Source organism: Diabrotica virgifera, chromosome 4, assembly GCF_917563875.1.
Source record: "Diabrotica virgifera virgifera chromosome 4, PGI_DIABVI_V3a".
Taxonomy (NCBI): domain Eukaryota; kingdom Metazoa; phylum Arthropoda; class Insecta; order Coleoptera; family Chrysomelidae; genus Diabrotica; species Diabrotica virgifera.
Window position 1 is genome coordinate 231131684 of NC_065446.1, and position 16450 is coordinate 231148133.

Genomic DNA, 16450 nt, shown 5'->3' on the forward strand with positions numbered 1-16450 from the left:
AAGTTGATTTAAATTTTTAAAATCAACTTTTACTGCTCGTTTCAGTTGGAGTTGACTCCAACTAGTTGGAGTCAACTCTAACTGAGAATCAACTTGAACTGTAACATATACAAGGTATGCCCACTATTGATTGAAAACTATGAGTGCTTACTGTTATGGCCAGAAGGTTTCAACATATTAAAATAAATGTATGTAGTTCTAGGACGAACTTTAAAAATACTTTCACTCTAAGAAATCCCTGTAGCCGTTGAAGGCGTTGTTCTATAAGAGAATAGAAAGTTTTGAATTTTCTAAATAACAAACTGTTTATTAATCTCTTCTTCCTTAATAGTCAACAGGGCTTTTTCCAAATTTTTCTTTACTATTTGAACACTACGCTCCGCCACACAATTACTTTGAGGGTGGTACGGAACTGTCTTAACTGCTTTTATTCCATTTGCTTAACAAAATGCCACATATGTATATTTATATATAGAAATATGTAATATATTCTTCAAATTTTTTTAGGTACTTCTCAGACTCCAACCTCAATACGTAAGTTGAAATATTTAGTTCGCTTTATGTTAGACTCATGCCTTATAAAAACATTCAGTGTGTCAATTTGAAAAGATACCACCATCTATAATTTGGTCCCTACAGAAAATCTAAAAATATGTAAAAACACGTCAAATTTATTTGTAAGGGGACATTTTGTAGACCAGTTTTCAACTACATTACATCAACCCTCTATCGGTGGCCCACACAACTCCCCAAATCTTTCATAGAAAGGGTGTTGAGTGATACATTATTTCAACCACACTTTTAAAAATACTACACACAATATATTTATTTTTAGGACTTTTAAAAAAAATCGAGTGGAACCGTACGGATATTAAGTACAGTGGAACCTCGATAACTCGGATTAATCGGGACCGCGACCGATTCGGGTTATCGAAAATCCGGGTTAGCCATAGAATATGGTAAAAATTAATAAATACGGTATACTTACAGATAAACTCCGTTATAATTGAAATAACATGAATTATATATAAAATAAAATTGGGCTTCGAAACGTTAATAAAATCATTTTTTTGGTAAAATTGTGGCTTATTTCCCATTAAAAATAGTTTATTATAAAAATGCCACAAGTAAATAGCTTCAGAACAACATGAAATATATACTTATATGCACAATATGATAGAAGTGAAGATCGGTGGGATATGCGCATTTTATCAATGAAATTCGATATTTTGTCATTCCAGAAGCCGCTAGAGATAAAATGTTTTAACAACCCATTAATCATTCCGAATTAGTGGACGGATATATACGAGAATAAATTTTAAAGTTTTTTCTACTTTAATGACAAAAAAGCAAGCTCATTAGCAGAACCCAATTAATAATTATTTTGCACATAATACTTGAAACATTATTTGGTTAAAAAATCTCATTTTTGTTGGTAAAAAAATATATTAATTTGTCTGGACTAAATTACAAATATTATGTTGCAGTGTTACAGTGTTGCCAAACTGAATTTTGTTATTTTGAGTGTAAATTTTCCCAGCGATCTCCGAGGGTATTGTACCCTCGGAGATCCGTGGAAAAAATTTACACCCAAAATAACAAAATTCATTTTGGCAACACTGTGTGAATGTTGATAGTAATAAGATAAACAGGACTGTAATTTAGTCCAGACAAATTAATATTCAGGGTGATTGATTAGTAGGGTAAAGCTCAATAGCTCTGCTATAGTAATAGATAGCAATAGAAGTTAATAACAAAAATTTTAGCCACCTTTGAGCTTCACATTACAAAATTAGTTAAAATGTTACAGGGTGTTCGATAACACAGTGGCAGACCTAACTTTTGTTTTTTTAAATGAAACACCCTACATTTTATTTTATATTCAAAATCCTGTTAACTTCTCCATCACAAAAATATAAAGGTTTGTAATGTTATACAGGGTATTTACAAAGTTATAACCAATTTTGTATGAAAATCGTAACAAGTTCAACTCCCTGTATAAATAAAAATAAGCACAACAGCAATGGTTTATTAATGCCATATATTTTTATTTATTGTTAAAATTTTTAAGAATTATTGATATTGCTAATTTTCTTTATATCAAATACAGGGTGAGTCAAAACGCAAGTACATTATTTTCTCAGTAATGTTAAATGAAACACCCTGTATTTTATATCAATATTGAAAAGTAACATTAACGTACTTTAATTTTTATAGAACATTGTCTATGCCCAAATTTATTAGTTTTCGAGATATTTTCATTTTTCAGAGCAAATTATTTTAGGTGTTTAAATTTATCTAAATTTTAAGTAAGTCATGAATGAATTGGCAATTGAAGATTACCGATTATCAATCCGGTAATCAATGTAACACTGTAGCAAATAAAGAAATAAAAATAATTTATTAGTAATACATTTTACAAACAAAAACACAACCACTACATGCAACATTTTTGAAACAATTAAAAACTATCTTTTTATGTAAATGCAACAAATAAACAAAGAAAATTAGTAATAAATTTTACAAAAAAACACACAAACACAAAATACCATATTTTGTGAATACAATTAAACACTACTTTTGTATGTAAATGTAACAATGTAACAAATAAAGAACGAAATATAATTTATCAGTAATACATTTTGCAAAAAAACATGTTTGAAAAAATTAGAAGCTACTTTTAATAAAATATTTTTAATATTTAATTACATAAGGTGTTCAAAATTATCATATTATAACACATTTATGTACGCCTAAAAACGATCATTGAATGAGCTACTTACTCTAAGGACCATTTGTAAATTAACACATCGAAATACACTTTGTATTCTATTTTTCATCTCGTCCCTTGTTGTTGGAGGTAAAATAAACTTCATTATTAACGTAATCAGAAAAAATCAGTCCAGTTTATTAAATTATGGTGATTTGGGTTGCCACGCTACTGGTCCATTGAAAAATGAAAATATCTCGAAAACTAATAAATTTAGACATAGGGAATGTTATCTAAAAATTAAAGTACGGTAATGGTACTTCTCAGTAGTGATATAAAATACAGGGTGTTCCATTTAAAATTACTGAGAAAATAATGTACTTGCGTTTTGACTCACCCTGTATTTGATATAAAGAAAATTAGCAATATCGACCATACTTGACAATTTGGACAAGACGTTAAAAATTATAGCATTAATAAACCATTGTTGTTTTGCTTATTTTTATTTATACAGGGAGTTAAACTTGTTACGATTTTCATATAAAATTGGTTATAACTTTGTAAATACCCTGTATAACATAACAAACCTTTATATTTTTGTGATGGAGAAGTTAACAGAATTTCGAATTTAAAATAAAATAGTTGCGTTTCGATTTAATTCGAGTCTCTTACCATCCTCTGACATGTGTTTCTAGATCTTCTTCTTCAAGTGCCATCTTCATTCCGAAGGTTGGCGATCATCAGGGCTATACGTATTTTCGAAACTGCTGACCGAAACAATTCGTTGTTGCTACAGCTATACCATTCCCGTAGATTCTTTAGCCAGGAGTTTCTTCTTCTTATTATGGATCTTTTTCCTGCTATCTTCCCCTGCATAATTATTCGAAGCAGTTCATATCTTTCGCCTCTTGTAATGTGTCCCAAGTATTGCAGTTTTCGTTTCTTGATCGTAAATATGACTTCCTTTTCTTTATTCATTCTTCTCAAGATCTCGACGTTTGTGAATCTCTCCGTCCATGATATTCTCAAGATTCTGCGATACATCCACAGTTCAAATACCTCCAATTATTTGATAACAATCTTTTTCAGCGTCCGTGACTCCATTCCGTAGAACAGCACAGAAAGTACGTAACATCTCATCAGGCGAAGTTTCATTTCAAGGCTCAAATCTCTTCCACAGAACACTCTCTTCATTTTAGTGAATATGGATCTGGCTTTTTCTATTCTTATTTTGATTTCTGCTGAGCTATCATTGTCTTCATTTACAAAAGTGCCTAAATATTTGTATTTGCTAACTCGATCGATAATTTCATTGTGTAAATATAAATTTTGGACATTTCTTGTTGATTTCGATATTACCATAAATTTAGTTTTCTTTATGTTCAAAGTTAGTCCATATTCTTCGCTGCAGTCTGCTATCTTATTCACCAATGTCTGTAGCTCTTCAAGTGTTTCTGCGATCAGAACGGTGTCGTCGGCAAATCTCAGATTGTTTAATCTAACACCATTTATTTTAATACCTATGGATTGCTCAGAGAGTGTTCTTTTCATTACGTCTTCGGAATAGAGATTAAACAGGGTTGGTGACAGTATACACCCTTGTCTCACACCTCGCTTTATTTCAATTTCTTCAGTGGTATTATTCTCTACTCTCACTACTGCTTTCTGATTATAGTACATATTTGCTATTAGTCGGATGTCTCGTTTGTCTAAATTCTTTTCTGCCAGGAGTCTGATTAGATGATCATGCCGCACTTTATCAAAGGCCTTGTCATAATCTATGAAACACATGAATACATCTTGATTTATGTCAAGACATCTTTGAGACATAACGTTCAGTGCAAACAACGCCTCTCTTGTCCATTTCCAGTTTTATGTGTACTCTAGTGTGTATAATTTTCAGGAATATTTTCAGTACATGGCTCATCAAACTGACTGTACGGTAATCACTACATTGTTTGGCATTCATCTTTTTTGGTATAATAACAAAGGTGGATAAAAGCCATTCTTGTGGTATTTCTCCTGATGTTTCTAGGTCTACCCGTTATCAATTTTTATAATAATGACAAGATGAAAAGTGGAACTATTTTCTGGCAATATCCTTAATCTTTGACTTTTAAAATTTATAAGACAAGAGACGACGAATAAAGAAGAAGAAAAGGACTCTACAATATGCAGTCAAATTCCGCTTCATTCGTCTAGGAAAAGGTCCGAAAGATAGTTCCTAGTACTCAAAAATCTGAGTAAAGATAAAAGTGAAAGATAGTTTTGGTTTCCTTTCGATTTAGAGATGGTTCACCATCCCCAGACAGCTGTTGCCGTCTCTAGATGTCTTCAGTGGGGCTACATGAACAGTGGGTCTGAATCGAAAATAAACCAAACTGCGTATTTAAGCAGAATTATAAAAATAATTTTATAATCCACTTTTAGGACGATGTCGCGACATCCCTTAAAGAAAAGATGAAAAGTCCAGATACAAAATTTATTAAAAATAACAAATCATAATTTAAATCTGAAAACTTTTCGTGGAACTACTTTCTGGTAACATCCTTAATCTCTGACTTTTACAATGTATAACACAAGAGACGACGAATAAAGAAGGCAGGCAATATGCAGTCACATTCCGCTTCATTTGTCTAGGAGAAAAGTCCGAAAAATAGTTCCTAGTACTCAAAAATCTGAGTAAAAGAGGAGGTGGCGTTCAAAAAAGGATTTGTCACAACTAGAAAAATGTTCAGAAAATCAAAAAAACTATTTCTTTATTTTCCATGTTTGTGGTTATGACAATTTTTTTTTCTAATGATAGATTGGTAGTTCTGGACACTTAACATAAATATAAAAGTAAAATATTATGTGCTAATTTTATAAAAAAAAATAGGATTATTCAATGGACTAAACGCGTTTTGATCGACCGGTATGGACTAAATTTCTTTTGAATAAACTCTATGTGGACTAATCCTCTTTTGATTGATCATGTAGATAGGTATAGGTCAAAAAATGAACTTAACAAAACAACAAATTTGATATAATCAGCAATACCTTTATGATTTATGAGTATAAAATCAAAAGTTACCTAAATGTATAAAATTCAAAACTCAAACGTTCATACCAGCATCTTTCTCTAGACACTCACAGTTTTCTTCATCGTGGTCAGCTTCTTCTGTTCCAGGGACGTTGTTAGAAACGATACGGAGATACCAATATAGTGTTTGATCGTCCTTCCATTCTTCCCCAAATATCTGCGTCAAAAGCTTGTAACATCTTTCTCTTTGGCTGGAGGTATGCTGTGACCGAGTGGCAACTCATCTATCTCTAATAAGGCACATTTTTTAGCAGGCCAACCTTTCTTTTGAAGAGATTTCCATGCCTCCGTCTCACATTCAAACACAAAGTTCATTAGGCCTCTGACCAAGAGTTTAGTTTGTCGATTAACAACTTCTCTTTTTATAAAAACTCTCTTGTAGTCTGAGATACCGTCCAGATGCCTAAAGCAGCCTTTTTCTGTTGATGAAAGACTTTTTCCAATCTTCCCCCAGTAGTTTTACTGTCCCAACTGATTTGTATACATCGACGTAGGTTTCTTTGTGGATGATAGTTGGCTGTTTACGCAACAATTTTTCCACTCGTCCAAACACTCGGTCGGCAGGAAGAAAGCTGTGTCCTCTCACCAGAAATGTAATTTTGATGTCTGTTACTTTGGACTTAGTTTTGATCAAAAAGAGCATAAGTGTATGCAAAACGAAATTGATTTTATTTTGAGCACCACACCCATCACAAAAAAGTCTGATTGATGTAACATTTTCAGGTAGATCAAGGCTTTGAAGTTGTTGCAAAAGAGCTGAAGAGACCTCAGTAGAACCCTTTCCAGCTTCATCTTCTGTCCACATATAAAATGTCGGGTCCTTTCCGTCAATTCCAACAACACAGAAACAGTATAATCCAATTTGCCTAGAGTAATATGCTTCCTGAATCGGTGATTTTGATAACGGTTGCATCTGCTGTAAGTCGAAGCACATAGTGAGTGAACCAGACTCTTCTTTTTTCATAGCCTTATAAAATGCTGCTGCACGAATCGCGTGAACTCGCTTGTTGGTCATGTACTCAATCTTCTTAGCTGGATCCTTTGTAGTTTTGATGAAATGTTTTATTTTGTAGCAATAACTACACACATCAGACGCTGGGGAGCGAAATTCAATATTAAAGGTTTGAAAAATTCTTCGAAACATCGTTTTTGATACTTTGTTCGAGATTTCATCTTGTAAATTATTATACATTTTCCATAATTTTGTGATATTCATGTCCTGATCCAAATATATGCGCTTTGATTTATTTCTAGAATAATGTGTTTCTTTACCTATTAACATTTTTATGAAATCTCTTATACGCGCCTTTTTGCTAGCTGTCTTCGCTGATTTGCAGTCGCCCCCCCCCCTATTCTCATTTAGATGTTCCCCTTACGAATACATTTTATAATGTTGCTTAATCTGGTAGGTTTGATTATCATCACTGACATAAAGAACCTCTTACATACCTTTATAATTTTTGTGTTTTGCTTAATCAAAGTGTACTCAACAGAACAAGAGTTAGGCCGTGCCTCGTTGCTTGTATTTCTTGGCCTTCTTCTTTTAATGTTTTGAAGGGACACATGACTTGAAATGAAGTTGTCCTATTCAGTTTTATTGGGTACAGATAGCAAGTTTTTCCTCACATAAGAACAATCACTGGGATTAAAGATTTTACACGAAAACCTTTTAGAGGAATGTGAGCACGGGTTGAAGGTATTGTAACCTTTAGGTTGGGTTAGTCTTTTCTTCTTTGCCAATTCTCTCTTTCGTGGATTTATAGTCCTCTTCCTAGATCCATCATTTCCATCTTCCACACTTACAAAAGAGTCCTCAATAACTTCACTCATCCTAATTATTATTAAATTAAACACTACTAGCTCTGCGACACGGTAATGAAGCTGAACCAAACATTGTGAAAACTCCTAACCTCAAACAACACAGCATCATGGGTAGGGCGAATGTTGTCCTGTGATTGGCTGGTTGTGACTAAACCTTTTTCTGATTAACTACTTATAGTGGACAAAACTTGTTTTGTTCCGCTACCTATATTTCATAATAATATGTGAAAAACCATACGACAAAAATTATTTTGATCAAACTTTTAGTTATTAACATGTGGGATTTAAAATAAGTTTTCAAATGACACCAACATCTTAACATGTGATTTATTGTGACAAATCCTTTTTTGAACCCCACCTCCTCCTGAAAGATAAAAGTGAAAATGAAATACAGTTTCCTTTCGATTCAGAGGCGATGCACAATCTCCAGACAGCTGTCTCTGTCTTTAGATTTAAATTGTTATTTATTATTTTTAATAAATGTTGCATCTGGACTTTTCATATTTTACTCAAGCAGTAAAAAATCTTCCTCTGTAAATGGTATATAATTTATTTAAAAATTGTTTTTAAAAAGGTCCAAGTTGGAACCAAAGTACATCACAAAGGTTTTCGGACTAATCAGTCCATCATCAGGTTAGACTCCAGATCCAAAGCAGTTGAAACTAGCTACAGAGTTAGGTCAAATAACCTTACTAATGAAATTTTAAAATTATTTTAATTAAAAAAAATATTAAACATCGACTTATTGTCGCTTTCAATGTAGCCTAGATGGCCCAAATATTATATTTGAAAGGTCATTTGACCTAACTCTGTAGCTAGTTTCAGCTGCTTTGGATCCGGAGTATAACCTGAGGATGGACGGATTAGTCCGAAAACTTTTGTGATGTACTTTGTGATGTACCTACTTTGATTCCAACTTGGATCTTTTTTAGAACCAGTTTTTACATAAATTATATACCATTTACAGAGGAAGATTTCTTACTTCTTAAGTAATTTTTATTATGGTATACAGCCAATTCGAGGGATTCATTCCTTTTTATATCTGCATCTTTTTATTAAAAGATGTTGCTGGAGCGTCCTAAAAGTGGATTATAAAATTATGTTTACCTACTCTATCTCATATAACCCAGTCGGGATAGCATTTGACCTTGCATTACGAGCTGCCCCAAATTTTATTTTTCTAATCTTTAGGGGGGGGTCAATAGTAGTATAAATTTCAAATCTCGACTGAATTTGACCGTTACGTTAGCCGCCATCTTGATTTTAAACGAGAACGGTTTTTGCTCAATATCTCCGCCATTTTCAACTTTTTGACAAAAAGTGTTAAAACCGATATTACTGAAAATGCGATTTTCTATAATTTCGTTTATTTTAATTTTTTTCGTGCGGTCGATATTTTCCGAGTTATATGGGAAAATTAGTGACAGTTAAAGGATAATCATTGATTTATTGAATTATCTCGTTTATGATTAGTTCTACAACAAATTTGAACCCATACAAAAATGAAGGGAATTAAATTTTGTACAATAGTGATCTCTCTAATTTTTTTGATAAAATCAATATTTAAGGTAATACGTATGCGGTAAAGGTGCGAACGTAAGACCAGATTGATTTTATAGCAATGGTTTTTGTTTAATATCTCCGCCATTTTCAACTTTTCGACAAAAAGTGTAAGGACTGAAATTATTGCAACTACGATTTACTACAATTTTTGGAGAGAACCAGTGACAGGTCTACGAGGGGGGGTGAATGGGGATATTCCCCAACAGGGTCCAAAATTAAAAAAAAAAATGTTGAAATGTTAAAATATGTTAGCTGACATGAATCTTAATTATCAAAAGACAAATTCAACCAATAAAACCCGCTAGTTAATAAAATTAAGTGAACTTAATGCATATAAGTTATTATTTATGTCTTTTATGTACTTAGTTTGATTAGTGTTTCATTGGAAGTTTCAAAAATTGTATAAAATATAATTCTCTTTATTTTTGTTTATGTAGAATTATGTCGTAAAGGTAATATTAAATGAGACAATTCAATAATTATGCTTCCCCTCCCCTTCCACTTTTTCCCCCTTAACTCGGAGAATGTTGATCGCATAAAAAAATTGTGGAAAAGAAATTGTAGGAAATTGCGTCTCCAACAATTTTGGTTCCTACCGTTTTTGCCGAAAAGTTGAAAATGGCGGAGATATTAAGCAACAACGGTTCTCCTTTTAAATCAATATGACGGCTAATGCAACCGCGGAATTCAGTCGAGATTTTAAATTTACACAACTATTGGTCTCCCCTAAAGGATAAAATTATAAAATTTGGGGCAGCTCGGAAACATGATTCAATTCAGTAATTATGTTCCCCCACCACTTTTTACTATTTTCCCACTTAACTCGGAAAATATCAACCGCATCAAAAAAATTGTTAAAAAGAAATTGTAGGAAATCATATTTGGAACAATTTTAGTTGAAAATGGCGTAGATATTGAACAAAAACAATTGCTACAAAATCAATCAGGTCTTACGCTCGCGCCATTTCCGCATACGTACTACGTTAAATATTAACTTTAGCAAAAAAATGAAAGAAATCAAAATCATGTAGAATTTAATTCTCTCTGTTTTTGTATAGGAACATTTTTGTCGTAAAACTAATAATAAACGAGATAATTCAATAATTATGCTCTAACTGTCACTATTTTCCGCCATAACTCGGAAAATATCGACGACACGAAAAATTTGTAACAATAGAAATGATAGAAAATCATATTTTCAACAATTTTAGTTGTTATACTTTTTGTCAAAAAGTTGAAAATGGCGGAGCTATTGAGCAAAAACAGTTCTCGGTTAAAATCATGATTACGGCTAACGCAACGGCGGAATGCAGTCGGCATTTTAAATTTATACTACTATTGACCTTCCCTAAAGATAAGAAAAATTAAATTTGGGGCAGCTCCTAATGCAAGATTAGGCCTGTTATTCGTCTAACCCGACTGGACTATATGTATAAGTTTTTAGTTTGTGAAAACTGTCATTATAGATAGCAGTGCGTGAAGGATTTAAAGTGTGCGTGAAGTAACAATGTATTTTAAATGGGATTTACTTTTTCGCACTGTTTTTTGGCACACTTTCATATAATCAAATATAATTAACTTTTACGTTGTCATGGTGATGGCATGTGAGCAATAAATTATTACAATAGTTTTGACAGTATTGTGGTTTGAAGGAAGTTAGAATTTTTAAATGTTAAAGTTCTAAAAATTGTAGAATAGAAATGAATTCCAGTGACGAAGAGTTACAGTTTTTTTATTTGTTTATCGTAGATAAAATATTGTATGAAACTGTGCGTGAAGTACTTTTTGCGAACTTACGCGATGTATAGCACTCGCCCCGCTGTCGCTCGTGCTCTAAACATCGCGTGCGTTCGCCAAAAGCATACTTCACGAACTGTTTCATAAATAACTATTATAATTCTGCTTATACGCATTTTTGTTTATTTTCGATTCAGAGGTATTCATGTAGCCCCACTGAAGATATCTAAAGACAGAAACAGCTGTCTAGGGATGGTGAACCACCTCTAAATCAAAAGGAAATATAAACTGTCTTTCACTATTATAATAATATCAGTTATTATTTAAAATCGTTCAATACTTACTTCTAATATTTTTACAGAACCTGAATCTACAACTTCAAGTGCGTCAATTTTGGAATACACTCAAAGAATATTTTTGATAAGTGTTGCAGCTTTCCTGTTTTATTAATTTAACTACATAATACTTGAACATCTATATCAGGGGTTCCCAACCTTCTAGCAACTGCGTACCACTTGAAATATTTCGAAGATTTTGGCGTACCACCAAATACCGGGGGAAGGAGGCATAAAGTGGAAGGAAGCTCCTCCTGATCCTACTTTTTTAGAAATAATATATTTATTCTCAGAAACATGTCTATTGGTTTGTTTCATTTTAATTAAATAACTAATATAACTTTATATTATTTACTTATTCATTCACTTTTCCAAGACTATCAAGACAACAATAAATACAAATAGTTGTCAATTATGCTTTCTCATTTTTATTTAAAAATTCGTTTATTAATAAAATTTTGACAATAAAGGAAAAATAAGACAATTATGCACATTACAGTTTATTACTCATAGCTATACAAAAACATAGTGAAAAAGTCCTCTTCAATATGTACTTGTTAGTCTGTTTCTATATTTATTTTTTACACATAAGTCAGAAAAACCAGCCACACACAAGTAACTAGTGATAAATGGCATCAAAAACAGCATAACTTGCCGGAAGAGCATTGGATACTCGGATTTATATCCCATCCAGAAGTCAATTAAGAATTTTTCTTTAAAACTGTCTTCTATTAGGTCGATGAATGTTTCCTGTAATTCCAGCTAATTTGGTGGGGTTCCTGCAAAGTAATTTCTGATCCAGTCAAGTTTGGAATAATCTTCAGAGAAATATTTATTAAAACTTTCTGGAAGAGATCTCAAGGGACTAATTATTATATCAGCAACCAAATCTGGTATTGAAGATATTTCGTTTTCGTCAAAAAATGATGACAGCGAAGAAAGCAGTACACGACCCGACAGACCGCAGTGGCACATTCGCAGACAGAGGATCAGCGTAATTGCTTATTTTACCAACGCGTACCACCTGAAATCTTCCCGCGTACGACCAGTGGTACGTGTACCACCGGTTGGGAACCCCTGATCTATATTATAAATGAAATTTGCGGAAATAATTTTGCCACATTTAAGACAATCCGCATATTGCTCGAATGAAAAGCACAACTTATTACAAGTCGACAGATATATCTGAAAGAGCGAAGGTCAGACCGATCGAAAATTTTGGTTATGCGACGTTGTCAGATCAATCACGCTTCAAAGGTTTTTCGGCTTTTTATTTGTTACCTGTTTCACAGTAAAATCTCATTCTGCTTCTTTCTGCGTAAATTTTTAAACACTGTGTACCTGCAATATTGATTAAAAACTACCTCCTGTGTAGATAATCATTAATCAATGTTAATACTTGAATGAGCACCAGTTTGTGCATGGACAATTTTATGACTACTGGGATCTCATAGTCCCTGTTTCACAAGTTCAGGAATTGATAGGCTACGAGTTAAAGGCGCTAAAAGTTCATTCGTACCATCTGGATCTAAGATACCACGGTCAATGGCTTCAGTAAAGTAAATCACCTCTTTGGGAATCTACGATCTTACCTTGCTCTTCATCTAATTTTTGAGCTTCCAAGGCTTCTTGTAAGGTAAGAGACTCACCGCTAGAAGATACAAATACGCTTTTTTGATCCAAAATCTGAGCAGTTTCTGGAACACTAATCTGCACTAACAGTGTCTTTGGTTTCACTATCTTCTTCCTTAGTTTTTGTAAAACAACTTTCTTAGCCTCACGTTCGGGGTTAAGTGACTGTGCTTTGCCAATTTCAACTTTATAGGTTCTATCGTTATACGAGCACGAGTTTTCTTGGCTTCAGAAAGTCCACGTTGTTCGTATAAGCTAATAGTGGCAGTACTTAATGTCTTTATTTTGGAAGGCTCAATTTGAGAAATTCCCTGAGTAGGCAAATAATCTTATACTTCTTTATGTGTCGCGTTAGTTTGTTATTCTAATTTTTTTAGAGTGGGTGGGTCTATTATACCTTGTTCAAGGGTTACCTCAGCAGGAATTTGTTCACCAGTCTTTGGATTGGCAAAGAAAAGATGTTTGACTATTTTTATGGTTGCGTTGGGAGCAATTACTGGAGTACCTTCGACAGCCAACATACCTAATGGAGCAGCATCTTTCAATGTTATATTTTTGCCAGAATTATCGACAACAATGCGTTACTTTAAGTCCAGAATGTTTTGCTTAACTTCTTGGCTAACTGGAATAATTTGATCTGTTGGGAGCAATTACTGGAGTACTTTCGGCAGCCCCTTGTTACCAGAATTATCGAACTATTAACCAGTTACCAGACTATTTTTATGGTTGCGTTGGGAGCAATTAATGGAGTACCTTCGACAGACAACATACCTAATTGAGCAGCATTTCAATGTTAAAAGGTTACCAGAATTATCGACAACAGTGCGTTACTTTAGGTCCACAATACTTTGTTCAACTTCTTGGCTAACTGGAATAATTGGATCTGTTTTTGGATCTGTTATGGTAATTTTTAAGGGAAATTTTATGTTCAGTTAAAGCAGTGGCTATATCCGACAACTGATTGTTATCTAAAAACGTAACATCGTGTGATGAGGGATCATATATTACGTTCGGTTCTATCCTCACTACCGTAATTGTTACTATTTTATTCGGTTAATCTGGGTCCATTACTTCTTCAAATATAATAAGCCCTTTCTCTATAGCTTCTTGCATACTTATTTTTCCCTCGGAAGAAATATAATGACCCGTTGAATCTATAATTTCCTTCTCTAGAGCTTTATTAACTGGCAGTATATTTTTACTGACGGTATCGACAACAGTTATTGAATTTGAATTTATAAGTTTAAGATTAACACATTCCTCAGAGGTAACTCACCTCAGAAGGCAAAGCGTAAATATGTTTTTCAAACGACTTCTTTTCGTTCGTAATGAAGTCTGTTGTAATACCCCTATCATTAAACGTTTTAGTTGATGTTGTTGTACTTACTGTAGGAGTTTTTATTATTTGACCTGTTACTATCTTTTCTGAATTTTTAGAGTCGGGTGCTAGTTTTCCTTCGCTGATAGCTTGAACTATTGGAATGACCTCATGAGTCTGAGGATCTGTGTAAGTCTGCTGTTCGTTATTAATCAAACCTAACCTCAAAGATTCGGTATGTGTCATGATTTCTTTTGTAACATCTTGACTAGCAACAGTACTAGAGTACGTGTAACTTTTGTGGAGACGTTTAAATTTAAAAGACTATTTAATAATGCATCACCTTCTGGTGTTATAAAATGCTGGGCTATAGCATCATCTAAAATCACAACTTTACCAGTTGATGGTTCCAGTAAGTTAGCTGTTTTGGGTTCGATGTAACCTCGGAATACAGCCTCCAGAAGAGTTAACTCTTGTTGTTATAAAACTGTTCATGATCCTCATAGTCTTACAGAAAACACCAGTATCAGGATGTATTTGTTTTCGTACTTTATAAATGTAAATAGCGTAGGTATCTTTCCTTCCTCTCTCGCTTCTTTTTCTTATCGAATTTTAAAATGTTCTTGTGGGCTTTTCCTGCCTTTTTAGCAGTATAACAATATAACCTCGTCTTAAAAGCATTATAAACACAAACTAATGTTTACTCTTTGAATGTCAATCGGAAACTAGGACTAGGCCTCTTCAAGGTACACATTGTGTACAATTTTACAGGATTGTGCAATCAGTGTCCTAGTTTTCACGTCACTTGTAATAATTATGTTTAAAAAATATGGTAAATGTAATCACCAACACGTTCAACTGACGTCCCCTTTCCTTGATTTACTACCTGAGTGACCTTCGCCGTTGCAGATATTTCTGCACACTTGTACGTTGTTTCCTTCATGTTATGTAACACTACTTTTTATTATTATTATTATTACTGATGCGGCAAAGTTATTTGACGGTAAACACAACTGTTGCATATGTAAATTAAGAAATTTATTTTTAATTCTATACAAAGCTGTCCATGTATTGTACTTAAATTTAATTATTTAAAAGATCATGTATTTATTGTTCACATTTTATCAAACACTATTATTTTCATTGTTAAACGTAATGTTTATACATATATTTTATAAGGAAATATTATCTTTTATTACCCACAATTATTGTCCTCCCAAAAATATAAATTTAAATAATATTGGTATTCCTGTTTTTCCTCACTATAAATATGCCAATATAAATATCAGCCAATAATATCCCAAAACTAAAAAGGATATGTACGTGGAACATTTATACCAAGCAGGCAAGGCAGCAAATATTATTCAAGAAATGATTCGCATGAGCATAAATATTGTAAAATTAATTTGAAAAAATCATAGAGGCATCACAGGGTGAAACATCCTATGTATATAATCGCTGGTGATATAAATGCCAAATCCATTCTATGGGGGTCCCCAAAAAATGACAAAAAAAGAGAAATTTGGAACAAATGGATCTCTTCCGCAAACCTGACTGTATTGAAAAACGGTAAACCCACATTTGAAAGAGGTGAGTCACGAAGTCACATAGACATCTCAATAGCAACCAACAACTACGCCAAGAAGATTTCAGGGTGGGATGTGCTTGATGAAAACCTATTTACTTTCCACAAGTACAAACCTTACGAAGTCGGTCTCAAGGTCACAACAAGGAACGGCAGGAAACTACCCGAGTTCAATAAAACCAAATTTACAAACTATGTACGAAACTTACAAGAAGAAACTACCGATTTTAACAACTTTAGAGACAATGTAATAAAAGCACACAAAGCGAGCAGCAAAAACAAATATGTCACATATACCGTACCATACTGGTGGAATGAAAACATCCAGCAAAAGCGGACAGAATGTCTCAGAATCAGGCGTACGGCACAGAGAAATAGGACCCAGCAAAACAAAGAAGAGTATAAGAGTGCCAAAAAAGAACTCAGTAAATTGATCAGAGGGGCTAAACGCACATGCTGGCAGAACTTGTGCGAGGCGCTGGAGAACGATGTATGGGGCGAAGCATATAGGATCGCCACTAAGACGCTGAGGTCAGAGACCCCATATAACCTGTGCGACGACAAAAGAAGGAAAATAGCTAACACCCTGTTTCCTAATAAACCCATAAACAACTTCCTGCATAGAGACGATGTTAAATGCCCCGAGGAATTGACGTCAGCTGAACCG

The 16450-nt window shown here is 33.5% G+C and overlaps 1 protein-coding gene across 14 annotated transcripts in view; it reads left to right on the top strand.

The window, feature by feature from the left end:
• Positions 1-11593, top strand: part of LOC126883330 (uncharacterized) — a 63242-nt gene extending 51649 nt beyond the window's left edge. For all 14 annotated transcript variants that reach the window (XM_050648715.1, XM_050648716.1, XM_050648719.1 and 11 more), the window contains 2 exons: positions 508-534; positions 11275-11593. In XM_050648715.1, the coding sequence (XP_050504672.1) occupies positions 508-534; positions 11275-11363 (116 nt within the window). In that variant the 3' untranslated portion in view covers positions 11364-11593. The remainder of the gene's footprint in view (positions 1-507; positions 535-11274) is intronic.
• Positions 11594-16450: the final 4857 nt, after the last annotated feature.